Below are 16,525 nucleotides of genomic sequence, written 5' to 3' on the forward strand. Positions count from 1 at the left end.
ACAATGATTAACTCTAAACTATGAAAAGTTAAGATGTATACTGTAATTCCCAGAGCAAGCACTAAAAACATAATACAAAAGGTATTGCTAAAATGCAAGTTTGAGAAAAAGGTTAAGGCAGAGAAAGAGAGGTGGATGTTAAGTTATTGGTTTCAAAGTGCCAAATTGTGCACTTTGGCAAATTGTGCAAAGACAGAACTATGATAGGGACGTGTGGGTGAGAACCAAAAAGGGGTAAGAATTATTGTTAGATATGAAGCAGCTAAGATATAATTTTCAGTAGAAACAATTTACATTTTACATTAAATTCCTATTAAATTCAGATTTGCAGTTTGTTTTTTATCACTGGGAAGACTGCGGGCCAAAACAGAACACAAACAAAAAACTCCTAAAGTTCACATGCTGTGAACATTTTAACTGTACGTAGCTATAATTGTGAAATAGCTTACTCTTCTAGATAATATCTAGACCCAACAGGATAGCAATGCAAAAAAAAAAAAAAATACTGGTATAATGACTAAGGAGGAATTTAGACACCACCTTTGAAAGGAATTTTGGAAGCAAATACAAAATCGCTTAAAAAAAACACAGTAGTACAAGCAATTTCATGTCATTAATCAAACCTAGAACTTCTAATTTAAAGTTCATGTTGTGGGATAAGTGAAGAATCCAAAACAGGTTAAACATGTTTAAGATGCTGTTCACAGATTAATATTTTAAAATTCATATCTCTATAATACATCTATAAAACATCAAAAAGATGTGCTTGGTATTTTGATAACAAGTATCTTGGTATTCTTATTATCTGAATAATAAGAATAGTTAATACTCATTCAAATCTCACAAGAACCCTAGAAAGTAGCTACTGAGTAGAAAGAGTACTACACTTTTTAGAAAAGTAGAGAAAGACGGCCAGGCGCGGCGGCTCACACCTGTAATCCCAGCACTTTGGGAGGCCCAGGAGGGTTGATCACTTGAGGTCAGGAGTTCAGGACCAGCCTGGCCAACATGGCGAAACCCTGTCTCTACTAAAAGTACAAAAAAAAGTAGCCCGGCACAGTGGTGCGCGCCTGTAATCTCAGCTACTCGGCAGGGTGAGGCAAGAGAATTGCTTGAAGCAGGGAGGTGGAGGTTGCAGTGAGCAGAGACTGCGCCACAGCACACCAGCCTAGATGACAGTGTGAGACCCCGTCTCAAAAAAAAAAAAAAAAAAAAAAAGTAGAAAAAGAAAAGTTAAAGATGTTCCCCAAGGATATTAAGTGGTGGGGCCAGGATTCGAAGTGAGATCTGTCATTCCAAAGCTCATAATTTTGCACGATTCTGTTACTGGTTACCTTAAAATTAAATACAAATAACTATATATTTTTAAGGATGTCTAACTATAACTGGTAACTCTTCTGTACTCTAAGATCACCAGGTCCCTTCTGGATTTTCAGGAAAATCTCTGTTGTTACTACTACCTACTTCTAAATTAGTTAACACAGTGTGTGTGCTTACCATGAGCAATGGACATGGATTATTTATTTATATGTTTGTTTGAGACAGAGTTTCACTCTTGTTACCCAGGCTGGAGTGCAGTGGCACGATCTCGGCTCACTGCAACCTCTGCCTCCTGGGTTCATGCGATTCTCCTGCCTTAGCCTCCTGAGTAGCTGGGATTCACAGGCATCTGCCACCATGCCCAGCTATTTTTTTTGTATTTTTAGTAGAGGCGGGGTTTCACCATGTTGGCCAGGCTGGTCTTGAACTCCTGACCTCAGGTGATCCACCTGCCTCGGCCTCCCAAAATGCTGAGATTACAAGCGTGAGCCACTGCACCCGGCCAGATTATTTATTTAATCTTGAGAATATGGGTAGTATTTGTGATCTTGCTCTTACAAGGGAGGCTTAGTAACTTGCCCAAGGCCACATAATCTTTTAAACATTCTTTGAAAAATTTATACACACACACATGCCCATTTACTCTCAAGGTGTTGCTATAATAGCTTGAACTGGCAGTCTCACAGATCAACTGAAATAGTTTGTGTTCCTTAGATGCCTTGCAACTTCACTTAGGTATGATACTGAGAAGTGATATGAAAAAAAAAAGTAAGAAAATCTGTCTGCACCCATGCTGAGCTAAGCTATAACCCTGACCAAACACTCTCCCAAAGGCTGGTTTTGTTTGATAAAGTTAAGAAGCAAAACATGACAGCACATGGTTAAGACAAATAACTAAAAACTGAAAACCAAAGAAACACGCACACACAAAATCAAAAACAAAAACTCCAAACAAAAACTCCCAACACCCCCCAGCTGGAGTGAAAGCTCTATATACAAGCGGTTCCCAGCAGGCTCTCTGGATGACACCGTGTCATGGCTTGGCTCTGATCTGCTTGAAGTCAACTCTGGGTGACTTGTTCAAAACTTCCAAACCGGCTCCCCACTGTATGTGAAATTATTGTGTTCCACAGAAGCAAAATACAACACACTCAAAATATGCCAATGAAACAAGTAAAACCAGTAAGAAAATACTTTGAAAGTACACAAGGAAGCCATGTCCCCCTCAAAGCCCATGGGTAGGGCCTCTGTGCATCTGCTAGTGATGCTGCCATTCCTTTTAAGGACTTTGGTTGATACTCAGACAATGTAAGAAAACAAGCTGCAGGAATTCTCTGTAATAGTATTTTTTTTCTTTCTTTTTCCTTTTTAACTAACCAATATTAACAACCTGCTCACCAGTCCAAATCATAAGATGGCAGGCACACTTAATGACTTCTAGCCAATAAACATCAAGGCAGTCAGTAGAGCATGACAGCTCATAGCTCAAGCTCTGGACTCAGGTGGACCTAGCTTGAATTCCAGCTCTGTGTCCTTCTATCAGGTGCCTAACCACACAGTTTCAGTCTCCTCATCATTGTAAACTAACGATGAAGATACTACCTATACGCAGTATGTCCCAGGACTGTGAGGATTAAGATGAAATAGTGTATAAAAGTTCATGGCACAACGCCTGCCAACAGACATTGCTCTATAACTACTAGTTATTTCAATGTTATAACTAGAAGAGCTAACTGCAGAGGATGGAGACTTGCTATCAATGCACATGGTACTGGTTCTAAAAATATTCCTAAAGAGCTCAATGATAGAAGACCAGTTCAAAATCATGGACTGCTTTCCAAGGTGATACTTATAAGACTGGTGTTCTTTAGAACATAAAGCCTCAGGTAAATCTGTTTACACACCACTTACTATATCCTCTCTACTTCACAGAGCAATATTCTTGATAGCCCCAAATTAGAAGTATACAAATTTCCACCAACAGTGGAATAAACTATAGGATATTCACAAATGGAACACTATACAACAATGAGAATTGAGTATAACTACACGAATAACATGGATTAATCCCACAAACTGTTGAGTAAAATAAATTATATATATAAAGTAAGTACTGACTGATACCATTTACATCATGTTCAAAAACAGGCAGAACCAATCTACGGTCAAGATAGAGGTTACCCTTGGAGGGTGAACAGTGATTAGAAAGGGGCATGTGGAAGATTTCTGGGGTGCTGGTAGTATTTTCATTTTGGATGCTGGTGACAGACTGTATCCAACTGGTGGAAATCCAGTAAGCTGTCACTTCTTGGTGTGTTTATTAAACATCAATAAAAAGTTTTAAAATATACAAAAATCATAACACGAAATTTTAAAGTGATAATTTTGTTTACTGCCCTAATTTGCCTAAAATATATTTAAGAATTTTAACATTAATCTAAAATATTTTTCTAATCTGAGATAAAGCTGATGTTCTTTTTCAAAATAGTGGTACCAACACCTTAGTCAAGAAGAGTACTGTTGGGACATATTATTTTTGAACATGCCTGCAAAAAGGCAAATAATAAAGCTGTTTATTATGGTTTCCCTGTCATAGTACCTAACAAAGAATTAACTGAAGTAACCAGGAATTAAATTGAACCCTTGTTTTTTTTTTTTTTTTTTTGAGACAAAGTCTCACTCTTGTCTCCCGGGCTGGAGTGCAATGGCGCGATACCGGCTCACTGCAACCTCTGCCTCCCCAGGTTCAAGCGACTCTCTTGCCTCAGCCTCTTGGATACCTGGGATTACAGGTGCCTGCCACCACGCCGGGCTAATTTTTGTATTTTTAGTAGAGACGGGGTTTCACCATGTTGGCCAGGTTTGTCTCGAACTCCTGACCTCAGGTGATCCACCTGCCTCGGCCTCCCAAACTGCTGGGATTACAGGCTTGAGCCACTGCGCCCGGCTAAATGATTTTTCACTCAAAAAATATTTGGTGCGCTCTTATAACCTGACAGTCATAAAGCACAAAAATGCTAGAGTACGCATTATAAGAAAATTTCACTGTTGATCAATTAAAAGTATTCCCATTGAGGAATTTTTTATACTTGATAATAGGCCACTGGCAGGTTAATCTCATTCTACTTCTCAATGAATTCATACCTATGAATAAGTAAACAGGATGTAGGAAGGACAGGTTCCTTGAGTCACAGACATCACCTCATCAAAGTAGGACCAAGGTGATTTTCCTATGAGTTTGCCCAACATGTTCCATACCAAAAATCACTTCTCAACTAATATAGTCAAAAACAAATATACAAGGCTGGGCATGGTGGCTCATGCCTGTAATCTCAGTACTTCGAAAGGCCAAGGTGGGTGGATTGCTTGAGCTCAGGAGTTTGAGACCAGCCTGGGCAACGTGGCGAAACCCCATCTCTACCAAAAATACAAAAAATTAGCTGGGTGTGGTGGTGTGGTGTGCATGCCTGTAGTCCCAGCTACTCAGGAGGCTAAGGTGGGAGAATCACTTGAGCATGGGAGGTGGAGGTTGCAGGCAGCGGAGATGGTGCCACCACACTCTAGCCTGGGCAACAGAGGAGACCCCGCCTCGACAAAATAAAATACACACGCATACACTCCAGTTAAAGATGAGGGGAATCCCACAGTAATTTGAGTCTACTTGCAAATATTCTTTCAAGGTAGGGAAGGAGAATTCTTTCGAGGTCGAGAAGAAGAATGGGATTTGGGAAACATTTTTAACTACCATAATTTTAACGACCAAAGGGCTATCCAAACTTATTATTTCTTTGTTAAAATCTTGGAAATAATAAAAATTTTGAAAAAAATTAATAACCTATTTAGTTATTGTGATACACTGTTATATGTAAATGTCCAAGTAAGCAATTATATTATATAGTTACATTTTATAATATAAAATGGTGGCCTATTTGGTAGCCTAATTGTATATGTTCAAAATGCAAAGTTAAACACCATTTCTAAAACAGAACAATGCAGAATGAATGAATGCTCAATTACCTGTGCTAGTAGTATATAAGAAGATATCCATAAATTATACTACAGGTACCTATTTAAAGTAATTATATGTAGTTCTAAAAATATGTATTGGATACTTTTTGGAGATAATTTACCTCAGCGGAGCATTCCTTAGTACTCAGAATCACTCATATGTTCTAAGCCTTGAATTCAGTGCCTGGGTGACTCTTCCTGTATCTAGCTAGCTAGGCTACTGGCCTGGAGGTTTGGGCAACACCGAGGTGAGTATGACCATCCCTGTCCTCAAGGAGCTTCAGTCTAGTAGGGGATGAGACATACTAGACTGTGAGCTCCTCGAGGGCAGGAAAAGTGTTTTAGTCATCTTTGCCCCAGTGACTAGCACCAGGCTCAGCTACTGTAGGTGCTCAACAGTGTTTATCGAACTGAATTGAACACGGGTTGCAGCCATCTATAGCAGCATAGGGTAAGCCTGACAAGAAGAACAAAGAGCTTTGGAGACTCAGAGGGTGAAGGCTAGTCAGCTGTGAAGTCACAGAAGACCCAGTGCATGAAAGAAGCCGAGAAAGATGCGTAAGATCTCCTCAAATGAAGAAGGAGGCATTCTGGGCTGAGAGGAGGGTTAGTTTAGCTACTGTGTGTGAAAGGGATGAGAAGACAATCTCAGGCCATAATGAAATGAGGCCTAAATGTTACTGTGGAAGCCTTTACCCAAACATAAAAGGTGACAAAACCCCACTGAAAGTTGTTTTGACCAGGCGAGTTATTTTTCCAGTGACAGTTCAGGAAGATTGACTAAGCTGGTCATGCCAGACAGATGGGAGAAGAGCGCGGGATGGAGGGTGGGGGGCAGGCACAAGGAGTGAAGCATGACTCCAAGATGGTGCCAAAGATAAAGGCACTATTCCAACCTGGAGGAAGTGAGGAGGAAGGGCTGGCTTAGAAGTGAATGTAACAGCTTGCTTTCTGGATAAACATGATGCCCAGCCAGCAATTTAAAATGTAGGTTTGGGACTTGAGAAAAGGGCAGGACCAGAACTACAGACAGACAGAGGTAAGCAGCAAAGCCATGTGAATGGGTCAGACATCCAGGAAGAGTAATGAGAGAAAATGGGAGAAAATAAGAGGCTGAAAACAGAAATTCGGTTAATATTCATGGTAAAGGTGGAGAGATGGCAAGTCAGTGAGGTAGAAAGAGATGCCAGGGAGGTGGGGTGATAGAACTGGTATCAGAGAGGAACAATGTCAAGGACAGAATCTGTCAAATCCTGAGGAAAGATCAAGGAGGAACAAATAGGAGCAAAACAACATGCAATAAAGCATGTCCAAAAACCAGCTGTAAACGTGAGAGAATAGGCAGTTAAGTTATACGAGAATTAATTAAGGAACTGAAGATTTTTGGCTTGAAGAAACTAAGAGGAGGTAAGGAAGCTGTTTAGAATTACCCTGAAGGCCTATCGTGTGAAAAGGCAGAGTAGGGTTGTTCTATGGGGCCTTGAAAAGTAGAACCAGGCCGGTGTGTGAGAGTTATGGGGACGGAGACCAAGAGCGTGGCTGGTCTTTCCAATGTGGTGCTCACTGTACTGTAATAACCAGTGATACCTCGGTCTCCTCCACCAGACTTTAAACTCTCTGGGGGCAGGGATTGGGTCTTGTTCACTGTTGAACCCACAGAACCTAGCTTAGAATAACAAAGGTGCTTAGCAAACATTTTCAGACTGGATGAATCTTTTGTGCTTCTACCTATAGGTCTTAATTCTTCTTTGAAATACTCTCCTTAAAAGGAATCCTGTCTAGCAGGTTGAACAGCTTGAACATGTGGTGAGAAGGCTGGGCTAGATGGTGAAAGGCCTGGACCCTGCAGTTGATGATTTTTAGGAAAAAGACTAAAATACAGCATGAAAACCAAACCCATAAAAACTCACATAAAATGGAGGAAGTCCCCAAGTGTGAAAACAGGTGACACAGCACACACTGAACCATGGTATTGTTTATATAATAAAGCTTCTCATGCCTATGTGTTATATTACAGTATCTTGTTTATTACAGTATTAAGTCTCATTCTAGACTCCAATTCAATTCAATTCAACAAATGTTTATTGAGCACTTATATGGTGCCAGGTTCTAAGCTTGGCACTGGGGCTACAGAAATCAGTAAGACACAATGATGCCCGTCAAGAGCTCTGAGTGTAGCTGGGGACATGCACAAGCGAACAAGAACCTCTCCAGGCCAGGCAACAGGGTAGAGTATGCACATGCTTCTCTGAGGGATTCAGCACACTAATGTCCCTGCGTGCTTCCTCCAGGGGTTTAACAGTACCTGGCACAAAGTAGTAGCCACAAAATGGCACCTGAACAAGCAATGGATGTTTTAAATATAAAAACATAAGTATTCAAAAGGTGGCAAAGGAGTAATTCTCTCTTTCGGGGCAGGGTTGATTAGGAAGGCTTCCTGAAGCAGGTAACATCTGAGCTGGGTTCTGAAAACTGAATAAAAGTTTATAGGTGGCAAAGGTCAGGAAAGGGATTTCTGGGAGTGAAGACAGCATGTGAAAAGGCAGTGAGCTGTGTTAGGAGAATTATAAGTAGGTATTGCTGGATCACAAAGTGTGAGGGAGACAGAGATGGAGGGTTGTGTTAGATGAGATTAGTGAGGAAAGCTGGGACTAAGTTATTACGGGTCTTGTAAGCCATGCTAAGTCAGAAGCTAGGGGAGAGAGATTTGACCATAATTGGAGCTTTATTAAAATTTTAAAGATATAATTTACTTAAGACTCTAGCAAGGTACAAAGAAATGCAAATCAATTTTAAAAGTAATTGCATTTGAACGAAAAATAGTTTGGCCTTAGACATACTGATATAATGACCTTAAAATGCTATTACTGCAAGGAGGAGAAGCAGCATAATCTGCCCCCACCCCCAGGCCCTCTCTCCCGCCAACTCCTACCTGAGCTGAGCTTTAAGTTCAGTAAACCTGGGCCGCCTGCTGGGGTCATAGGCCCAGCATTTCGTCATAAGGCTGTAGAGGGTAGGAGGACAATTTGGAGGCATTGGTAATCTTTCCCCATTTTCAATTCGACCGATTACATCATTGTTCTTCACTCCTTGAAAAGGCTTCACACCATGCATCAGTATCTCCCACATACACACACCTGTCAAGTGGGAATGAAAACACAACAGTGAGCTCAGTATGAAGAATGTAACTCCCAGGTTCTAGGAATATTGTTCTTCTAGGCACTAGAGTACCAGCTGGGAGGTAATGGGCAAATTATCTACCAAAGCAGCATTATATTAACTCTAGTATAAAATAACCTAACGATTTAACATGATGTAAATAATGAAATGTTAAATTATTATCAAGAAAAATGCTGTAATTTTTCTCAGAGATTTATTTCTCTAGAAATCTTCTATTAGAAAATCACCCACTAGCTACAGTGGTACTTCGTGGCTTAATGCAGTAGTTCAAAAAATGCTGAATTTTAATCCGCCCCACTTTGGTCTCACCTATTTATAATTAGAGCAGCTGACCTGAGGTCCAATAAAGAAAATCCTAGGATAAGTCTTACGCTTTTGGAAAACTCAGATTCCTTAAAATGCTTCCCTTAACAAGGTTGGCCTCTTCTTGTCTAGAGTGCATAAAGGCACCATTATCTGGTTTATTCATGGACTGGTCACTGTTTTCCCCCAGGAAAGATGTGGAACTTCTTTGGGCTTCAAGTCGTCTTGTCTATAAATGCAACAGTGTGACCTCAAAAAGTTTACTTGCACTCTACCCTTGGGAAATCCAATACTTTCTTAGTATCTTCTGAATAATCCTTAAAAATTCACCTTTAAGATGGGATAAAGAAAACGTAGTACATATATGCCACGGAATACTATGCAGGCACAAAAGAATGAAATCATGTCCTTGGCAGCACCATGGAAACAACTGAAAGCCATTTATCCAAAGTGCATTAATGCAGAAACAGAAAGCCAAACACTGCATGTTCTCACTTGTAAGTGGGATCTAAACCCTGGATACATATGGACATGAAGATGGGAACAACAGACACCGGGGAATAAAAGAGCAGGGAGGGAAGGAGGTGGGTAATGGTTGAAAAACTACCCATTGGGTACTATGTTCACTATTTGGGTGATAGGTTCAATTGAAGCCCAAACCTCAGGACTGTGCAATATATCCATGTAACAAACCTGCATATGGACCCTCTGAATCTAAAATTCAAAAAAAAAAATTAAAAAATTCACCTTTAAAACAAACAAGAAACCTAAAACTGGCAATGAACATATAATGCAATGCAAAGGAAATGGAAAGAACTGGTGGCGTAAAGGATGGATGTTTTCTCCTAGTGCCTTATCATCACTGCTCTGTGCTTGGCTATTCTGGGCTTCTTGCTACCTGTGGAACACGCCAAAAACATCCTTTTACCTTCCTCACAAGCTCTCTTCTTTGTAGGTACATTTGTAATGTAGTTCTTTATAATGCTTTTCCTCTGGGAAAAGTTTTTGTCATTTCAAGTCTACTTCTATCACAAAACAATGTACAATTGATGACTTGAAGAAAGGAACTGTGACTTTATTTTTGCATCTTTAGAACCTAGAATGAAATCTGCCTCAAAAGAAGCAAAGCATATTATCATCTTGATGTGAATTAGATTCTGAACTTAGCCAAGAATCCAAGAATTTCAAAGTAAAGAGTATCTGACAAAAAAAATGCCTTAGTGCTGCTTTTCTCACCAGAAGTTACAACAATATTATCAGTAGTAGCAACACTGGATATAATTTCTTGAGAACTTAATGTGTTCCTGGCACACTTCTTAGAAATTTTACAAATATACATATTTTTGAGACAAAGCCTCCATCACAGCTCATTGCAGCCTCCACTTCCCAGGCTCAAGTGATCCTCCCACCTCAGCCTCCTAAGTAGCTGAAACTATCGGCATGCGCCACCCAAACCAGCTAATTTTTGTATTTTTTGTAGAGATGGGGTCTTGCTAAGTTGTCCAGGCTGGTCTTGAACTCCTGGATTAAAGTGATCCTCCCTCCTTGGCCTCCCAAAGTACTAGCATTACAGGCATGAGCCACCGTGCCCAGTCTCATATATTACCCTTAATCCTCACAGTAACCTTATGTTTCTTTAAACACTGCATTTTACCACATTTGACAAAAATCACATCTACTGATTCTAGGAAACTTTATTAGTTTATAAGACCAAAAAAGGGAGGAGAATGTTGAAAACTAAAGTATGATACAATTCTTTCTTCCCTCTTAGAATTTTTATTTTATTCTTACCAAAAGAGTTCTTTTAAAGTCATTCAGACATTACAGTAACAACAATATTAACAAAACAAACTCTACTTGAGTGAAAGCAAGGACAACTACATTAAAAAATGCCTCCAATTATTACCAACTGTAAAATGCCACTGATTTTAAGATACACTCCAGTTCCAGAAATGTTAACATGTAAAAAAATAGGCATCTTAGAAGTTTTGAAACATGAAATTTCTCTGAAAGGATAAGTTACTTGCTCTGTGGATCACACAGATAATAATCAAGGCCTTGGGATTTGAACACACATCAATTGGACTTCAGAGCTTTTTCTAATCATGTCATGCCATATCCTGTTCTATCTGAAAGTTCTTTCCTTTACCTAGTTATCTATGGGGGCATTAAATGATAATTAAGAATCAACAGTAAACAGAAGAAAAAAATAAGAACACATACTGGATCAAGTTATTTTTATTTATAGGAGAAAAAAAGGTACATAATCTTAACAGGGCATCTCCTCCAAAGTAGTTTCTAATGTAGGAGAGATAACATGTCCACAAGTCTATTCACAGGATCAATATGAGTGTTATGACAAAGAGAGAAAGTGTAGGAAATGTACAGAAAGGAAGAAGCCTTCAAGGACATTTAAGGTGGACCTTGAGGGTTAGGTAGGATTTCAACTGGAAGAAGAAGGTATCAGGATAAGGTATTCTGGGTAGAAGGAATAACACCAAGAAAAATGGAGAGTAGAGTGGAGGGAAGTGCCATTCATGTTAAAAATAGTGAGTAATTTAAAAATTTGGATAAAGTAGTTTAAATAAGTAGCAAAGAATAAATGAGAGCCACACTTCTACACCAGCTAGAAGGAATTGCAATAACCACAGAGCAGGAGAATGATGACCTTGCAGCAGGTGAGGAAGAACAAATGACATTATCAAAAAAGCAGAAGCTACAGAAGACAAAGGATCAAACTTCCAAGTCTTGAGATAGGTCAGGAAGGAGGCTGGACTCCAGAATAAAGAGACAAGGTAGAATTTTAGATACTTCCGGGTTGGAGGGGCCAAGTGTTTACTGTTTAATGTCATTCATATGAAAGGAACGAATGAGATGGCAAAGGGAGAGAGAGAAAAGAAAGAAGGAAATAAGCAAAATATCTCCCTGTGAGGAAAGAAGAGACAGCAAAGGGGAACAAAAAGGAAGAGTGATGGAAGGAGCTGGGCAATCAGAACTGTGGACCCTTACGGAAGCTGTGCCCAGAGGCTGATGCACAGTAGATGTCAGGCTATTTACTGTCAAATGAATCAAAAGAAGTCTGATGAGGAGATGATCAGGTTAGGGAAGGCAAATCAACCTACATATTCCAAAAAGAGATAATTTTTTTTTGTATAACATATGAAATATAATTTTTAAAGAATACAAAACTTTTAAGAGTACTCACCAAACATCCATACGTCACTAGCTGAGGTAAAACGTCGAAAATTGATTGACTCTGGAGCCATCCATTTAATAGGCAATTTTCCTTTGGAAGCTAGAAGATTAATTTTAGAAAATAAATTTTCCTTGTTATCTGCTTAAGAGTCTAACAGAGCTAGCTGAGATATTCAGTATCAAAGGAAAAAGCTTTAACTATTTGAACCCTTGAGCCTTCCATTTCTTTGGGAGAACTACTTTTCATTTCCTTGATGTTTTGAGGTCACTTAGGGGTGAGGGGGTAGATAAATAAAATACCAATGTCCTTCCCTCTATAGAGAGGCAAAGAACAGGGAGGGAGAGCAAACCTCGGTTTACCAGGGGTTTAGGTGCAGGTATTAGCAGGTATTAGGTGCAGCTCTGGTATATAAGATTTCACAATTTACAGAAGAGATCCTTATCTGTAGGTTAGAATGCTCGCTATACACGTCCTGCTAATAATAAATAATATATAGTCGATCCTCACTGGTGGTAGTTATGTTATATAAAGTTGTTGCAAACACAGAACCCCTGCTCTCAGGAGAAATATGTACACATATATTCGTATCTCACATAGATTACAATCTTCACTCATAAAACAACTCATTCTGATAGGTTCCATTTCCTTTAGAAAAGGAGGCTCAGATGTGTTAAGTGACTTGCCCAAGGCTGCCCCACTAACAGGTACCAGAGTTGGGATTCAAACCTCTCCAACCACCAGAGCCTGAGCTGCTGGCTCTGCCCTGCGCCGTCCCCTCCCAGCCCTGACCCTGTCTTCCCTCCCCTGGCTGCGACAGGAGGGAGAGACTGCGGCCTTGCTGAACCTCAGCTGCATATGTGGGTATTAGGGAATACTCAATTTTTCTGTTGCTTTGTGCATGTCCTCAAATGACTATGAAAGCACCTTGAGTATTGATTTTGGGAATTACAAACATATGTTAGCCACTAGGTGACTGCACCAGCGCAGACTCCACAAATAATCAGGCATGTGAAGAGCAGGAAGGGGCAATGGGATAAGAAGGACTTCTCTAGGGAAGCCTGAAATCAGCTCCCTTTTCAGGCCTAAACGTTTTCTTTGTGCCACAAAGGCAAACCACTCAAAACCTTAGTAAACATTTCCTCAACTGCTGAGTTCTCAAGATGAACAATCCCGAGTCCTTTTTTTCAAGGAATGCTCATTCTAAAAGGCAGACAGAAGTATACTCAAATTTGGTACAAGGTGTAACACAGATAGTGAATACATGCCAAGTGTCCTGAAAGTAGAGAGGAAATAATGACTGAGAGGATGACCAGGGAAGGCTGCAGGGAGAGGATATAAGAGGAGAAGGCGTTGGTCAAGGAAGCAGGGCACAGGAACAGCACCCTGATTCAGAAGAGCATGGAGCATGAGCGGCTGGGCTCTGCCAGCATGTCAAGGGTCTCGATTTTCTTCTGTAAGCAATGAGTTGCCTCTGAAGACTATCAGAATTCCTAGAAAGAGGAGCATTTTGAAGAATCTCTAACCTTTTGGAGTTTGTACTTATTTCTATAGCCTAATGGAATGTATACTTATTAACCTTTCTGAGAAGATATCTGTGTGAATTTGTCAACTGCCTGTTTAAAATGTTGTTCAAATGATATGAAAATTTGGACATCATACTACTTGGAATTTAGCTCTTTATTGGAATTCTAGGACTTGGGACAGTTAAGATTGAAGCTGGATATAAAATGTATTTAGAAATAATGAAAAGTTGACTTCGTCTTCTTAAAGTTAAATGACTAAACAATTAAAATGAATAAACAATTGATTTTCTTTTCATGTATCAAAGGATCATTTAAAAATAGTGACAGGTAGCTGGGCACAGTGGCTCATGCCTGTAATCCCAGCACTTTGGGAGGCCAAAGTGGGAAGATCGCTTGAGCCCATGAGTTCAAGACCAATCTAGGCAACAAAGTGAGATCTCATCTCTATAAAAAAATCAAAAAATTAGCTGGGCATGGTGGTGTGTGCCTGTGGTCCCAGCTACTCAGGAGGCTGAGGCAGGAGGATGACTTGAGCCCAGGAGGTTGAGGCTGCAGTGACTTGTGCTCATGCCACTGCACTCCAGCCTGGGCGACAGAATGAGACCCTGTCTTAAAAAATTTTTTAATTTAAAAAATTAATTTAAAAAATTAGGCCGGGCGCAGTGGCTCACGCCTGTAATTCCAGCACTTTGGGAGGCCTAGGTGGGCGGATCATGAGGTCAGGAGATTGAGACCATCCTGGCTAACACAGTGAAACCCCATCTCTACTAAAAATACAAAAAATTAGCCCGGCGTGGTGGCGGGCACCTGTAGTCCCAGCTACTCAGGAGGCTGCGGCAGAAGAATGGCGTGAACTTGGGAGGTGGAGCTTGCAGTGAGCCCAGATAGTGCCACTGCACTCCAGCCTGGGCGACAGAGTGAGACTCTGTCTCAAAAATAAATAAATAAATAAATAAAAATTAAAAATCAATTTAAAAAATAAAATAGTGACAGGCAATAATATACAGAAGATATATGGAAAGAGAATAGTTATAAGATTAAAATAACAGACTAGCTTTGCATGTAAAAATCTGGGCTCATTTTGTTGCAATATAAAAATCAAATACCCTAAGAAAGAAACTGGCCTTTGTAAAATGGTAGTCATAATTAGTAGTATTAATAGCACAATATGGATTTATCTAAACCTTAGCTAAAGTTCTAGGAATATGAAAACATTATTCAGAAAAATATTAGTTCAGTAATAATTTGAAGAACCAATTCAATGTGATTCCAAGATTGGCAAAATTAAACACAACTGACATGAGCTAGATTTCAGTTAAAAAAACTAATGGAGGCTGGACATGATGGTTCATGCCTGAAATACCAGCACTTTGTGAGGCGGAGGCAGGAGAATAGCTTCAGCCCAGGAGTTTGATCAAAGACCAGCCTAGGCAACATGGCAAAACCCCATCTCTACAAAAAATTAGCCAGGCATGGTGGCGCACGCCCGTAGTACCAGCAATTTGGGAGGCTAAGGTGGGCGGACTGCTTGAGCTCAGGAGGTCAAGGCTGTAATGAGCCATGTTTGCGCCACTGCACTCCAGCCTGAGTGACAATGTGAGACCTTGTCTCAAAACAAGCAAACAAACAAAAATCCCACCAAACTAATAGATCCAAGGTGCCGGAGTTAGCAGCCTGCATATTTTTCAGTCAGATCCCCTTCACTGAGGCAATCAATACAACCAGCCGCATCTGGTGTAAGATGATGGTGTGTCTACTGATTGAAAGACATTGGAGCTGATTTGAATTCCTGGCTATTACAAATACAACTGCAATGAACATTTGAGTATGGTTTTGTGTACAAGTTTTCGTTTCTTCAGAAGAAATGTCCAGACGTGCAACTCCTGGGTCATACAATACTTGTATGCTTAATTTTTAAAGAATTTGCCAAACTCTCTTCCAGAATGCCTCTACCATTTTACATTCCCAGCAGCAATTTAGTTTCTCTGCATCTTTGCCAGCATATTCTTTATTTTAACAACTGACAGGTATGTACTGTAATCCCATTGTGTTCTTAATTTGCATTTTCCTAATGGACACAGATGTGGAACATCTGCATCTTCACATGCTTATGTGCAATCCATATATCCTCTTCAATGAAATGTCTCTTCCTATTTTTTTGCCCATTTCTAAGTGCATTCTTTGTGTCATTTTTTACTAAGTTTTAAGAGTTCCTTTTATATTCTAGATAATAGCTTTGTCAGATACGTGTGGCTGGCACGAATCTTCTACTCTGTAGCTTCTCTTTTCATCCTTTTAACAGGGTCTTTGGCAGAACAAAAATTTATAATTTTTATCAGGTTCAGTTTATCAACTTTTTCGTTTTATGAATCCTTGTTTCTGGTGTCAAGTCTAAGGATCCCTGGCCTAGCCCTAGATGCCAAATATTTACTCTTGTGTTTTTTTCTAATAATTATTTTGTAATGCAGTCTATAATCCATTCTGAGTTAATCTGAAATGGAATTCGGAGGTTTAAATTGAGGTCTATTTTTTGCCTAAGGATGTCCAACTGCTCCAGCACCATTGCTGAGAAGGCTGTCGCTTCCTCCATTTAGTTGATTTTATATCTCTGTCAAAGATCAGGTGAGCATATTAGAACATACTGTTTTTACAAATACGTTAAAGATTCCAAGCTTATTTCTTAGGTACTACTCTGATTTCTTACCTTTGTAGTAAGTACTATCTTCCATATATCGGGATAATCCAAAGTCTCCTAATTTTACACAATCATTTGAGGACACCAGAACATTCCGAGCAGCAATGTCCCTGATAAAGAAGAATTTGAGACAATAAGACTTAAAATAAGAAAAACAAACCTACAAGCTCATATATAAAGACATACCAATAGGCACTTTGAAAGACAGCTTATATACAATGCGAGCAGATTATATGATATTTATTATAGGATATATATAATAAATCTCATATATACACACACACAAAATTTACTTCATAT

General features: G+C 39.6%; 1 protein-coding gene and 1 non-coding gene across 27 annotated transcripts in view; both read right to left on the reverse strand.

Annotated features, from left to right (window-relative positions):
• Positions 1 to 16,525, reverse strand: part of PTK2 (protein tyrosine kinase 2) — a 340,227-nt gene that overhangs the window by 68,833 nt on the left and 254,869 nt on the right. For all 26 annotated transcript variants that reach the window (XM_055349579.2, XM_055349577.2, XM_055349578.2 and 23 more), the window contains 3 exons: positions 16,235 to 16,335; positions 12,017 to 12,106; positions 8,261 to 8,465 (listed from right to left, as the gene is read on the reverse strand). In XM_055349579.2, coding sequence (XP_055205554.2) covers positions 8,261 to 8,465; positions 12,017 to 12,106; positions 16,235 to 16,335 — 396 coding nt within the window. The remainder of the gene's footprint in view (positions 1 to 8,260; positions 8,466 to 12,016; positions 12,107 to 16,234; positions 16,336 to 16,525) is intronic.
• MIR151A (microRNA mir-151a) lies at positions 5,575 to 5,686 on the reverse strand. The gene has a single exon (NR_106320.1). It is a non-coding gene; the product is annotated as a microRNA mir-151a (primary transcript).

Source organism: Gorilla gorilla, chromosome 7 (genome assembly GCF_029281585.2).
Source record: "Gorilla gorilla gorilla isolate KB3781 chromosome 7, NHGRI_mGorGor1-v2.1_pri, whole genome shotgun sequence".
In the NCBI taxonomy this organism is placed as follows: Eukaryota; Metazoa; Chordata; class Mammalia; order Primates; family Hominidae; genus Gorilla; species Gorilla gorilla.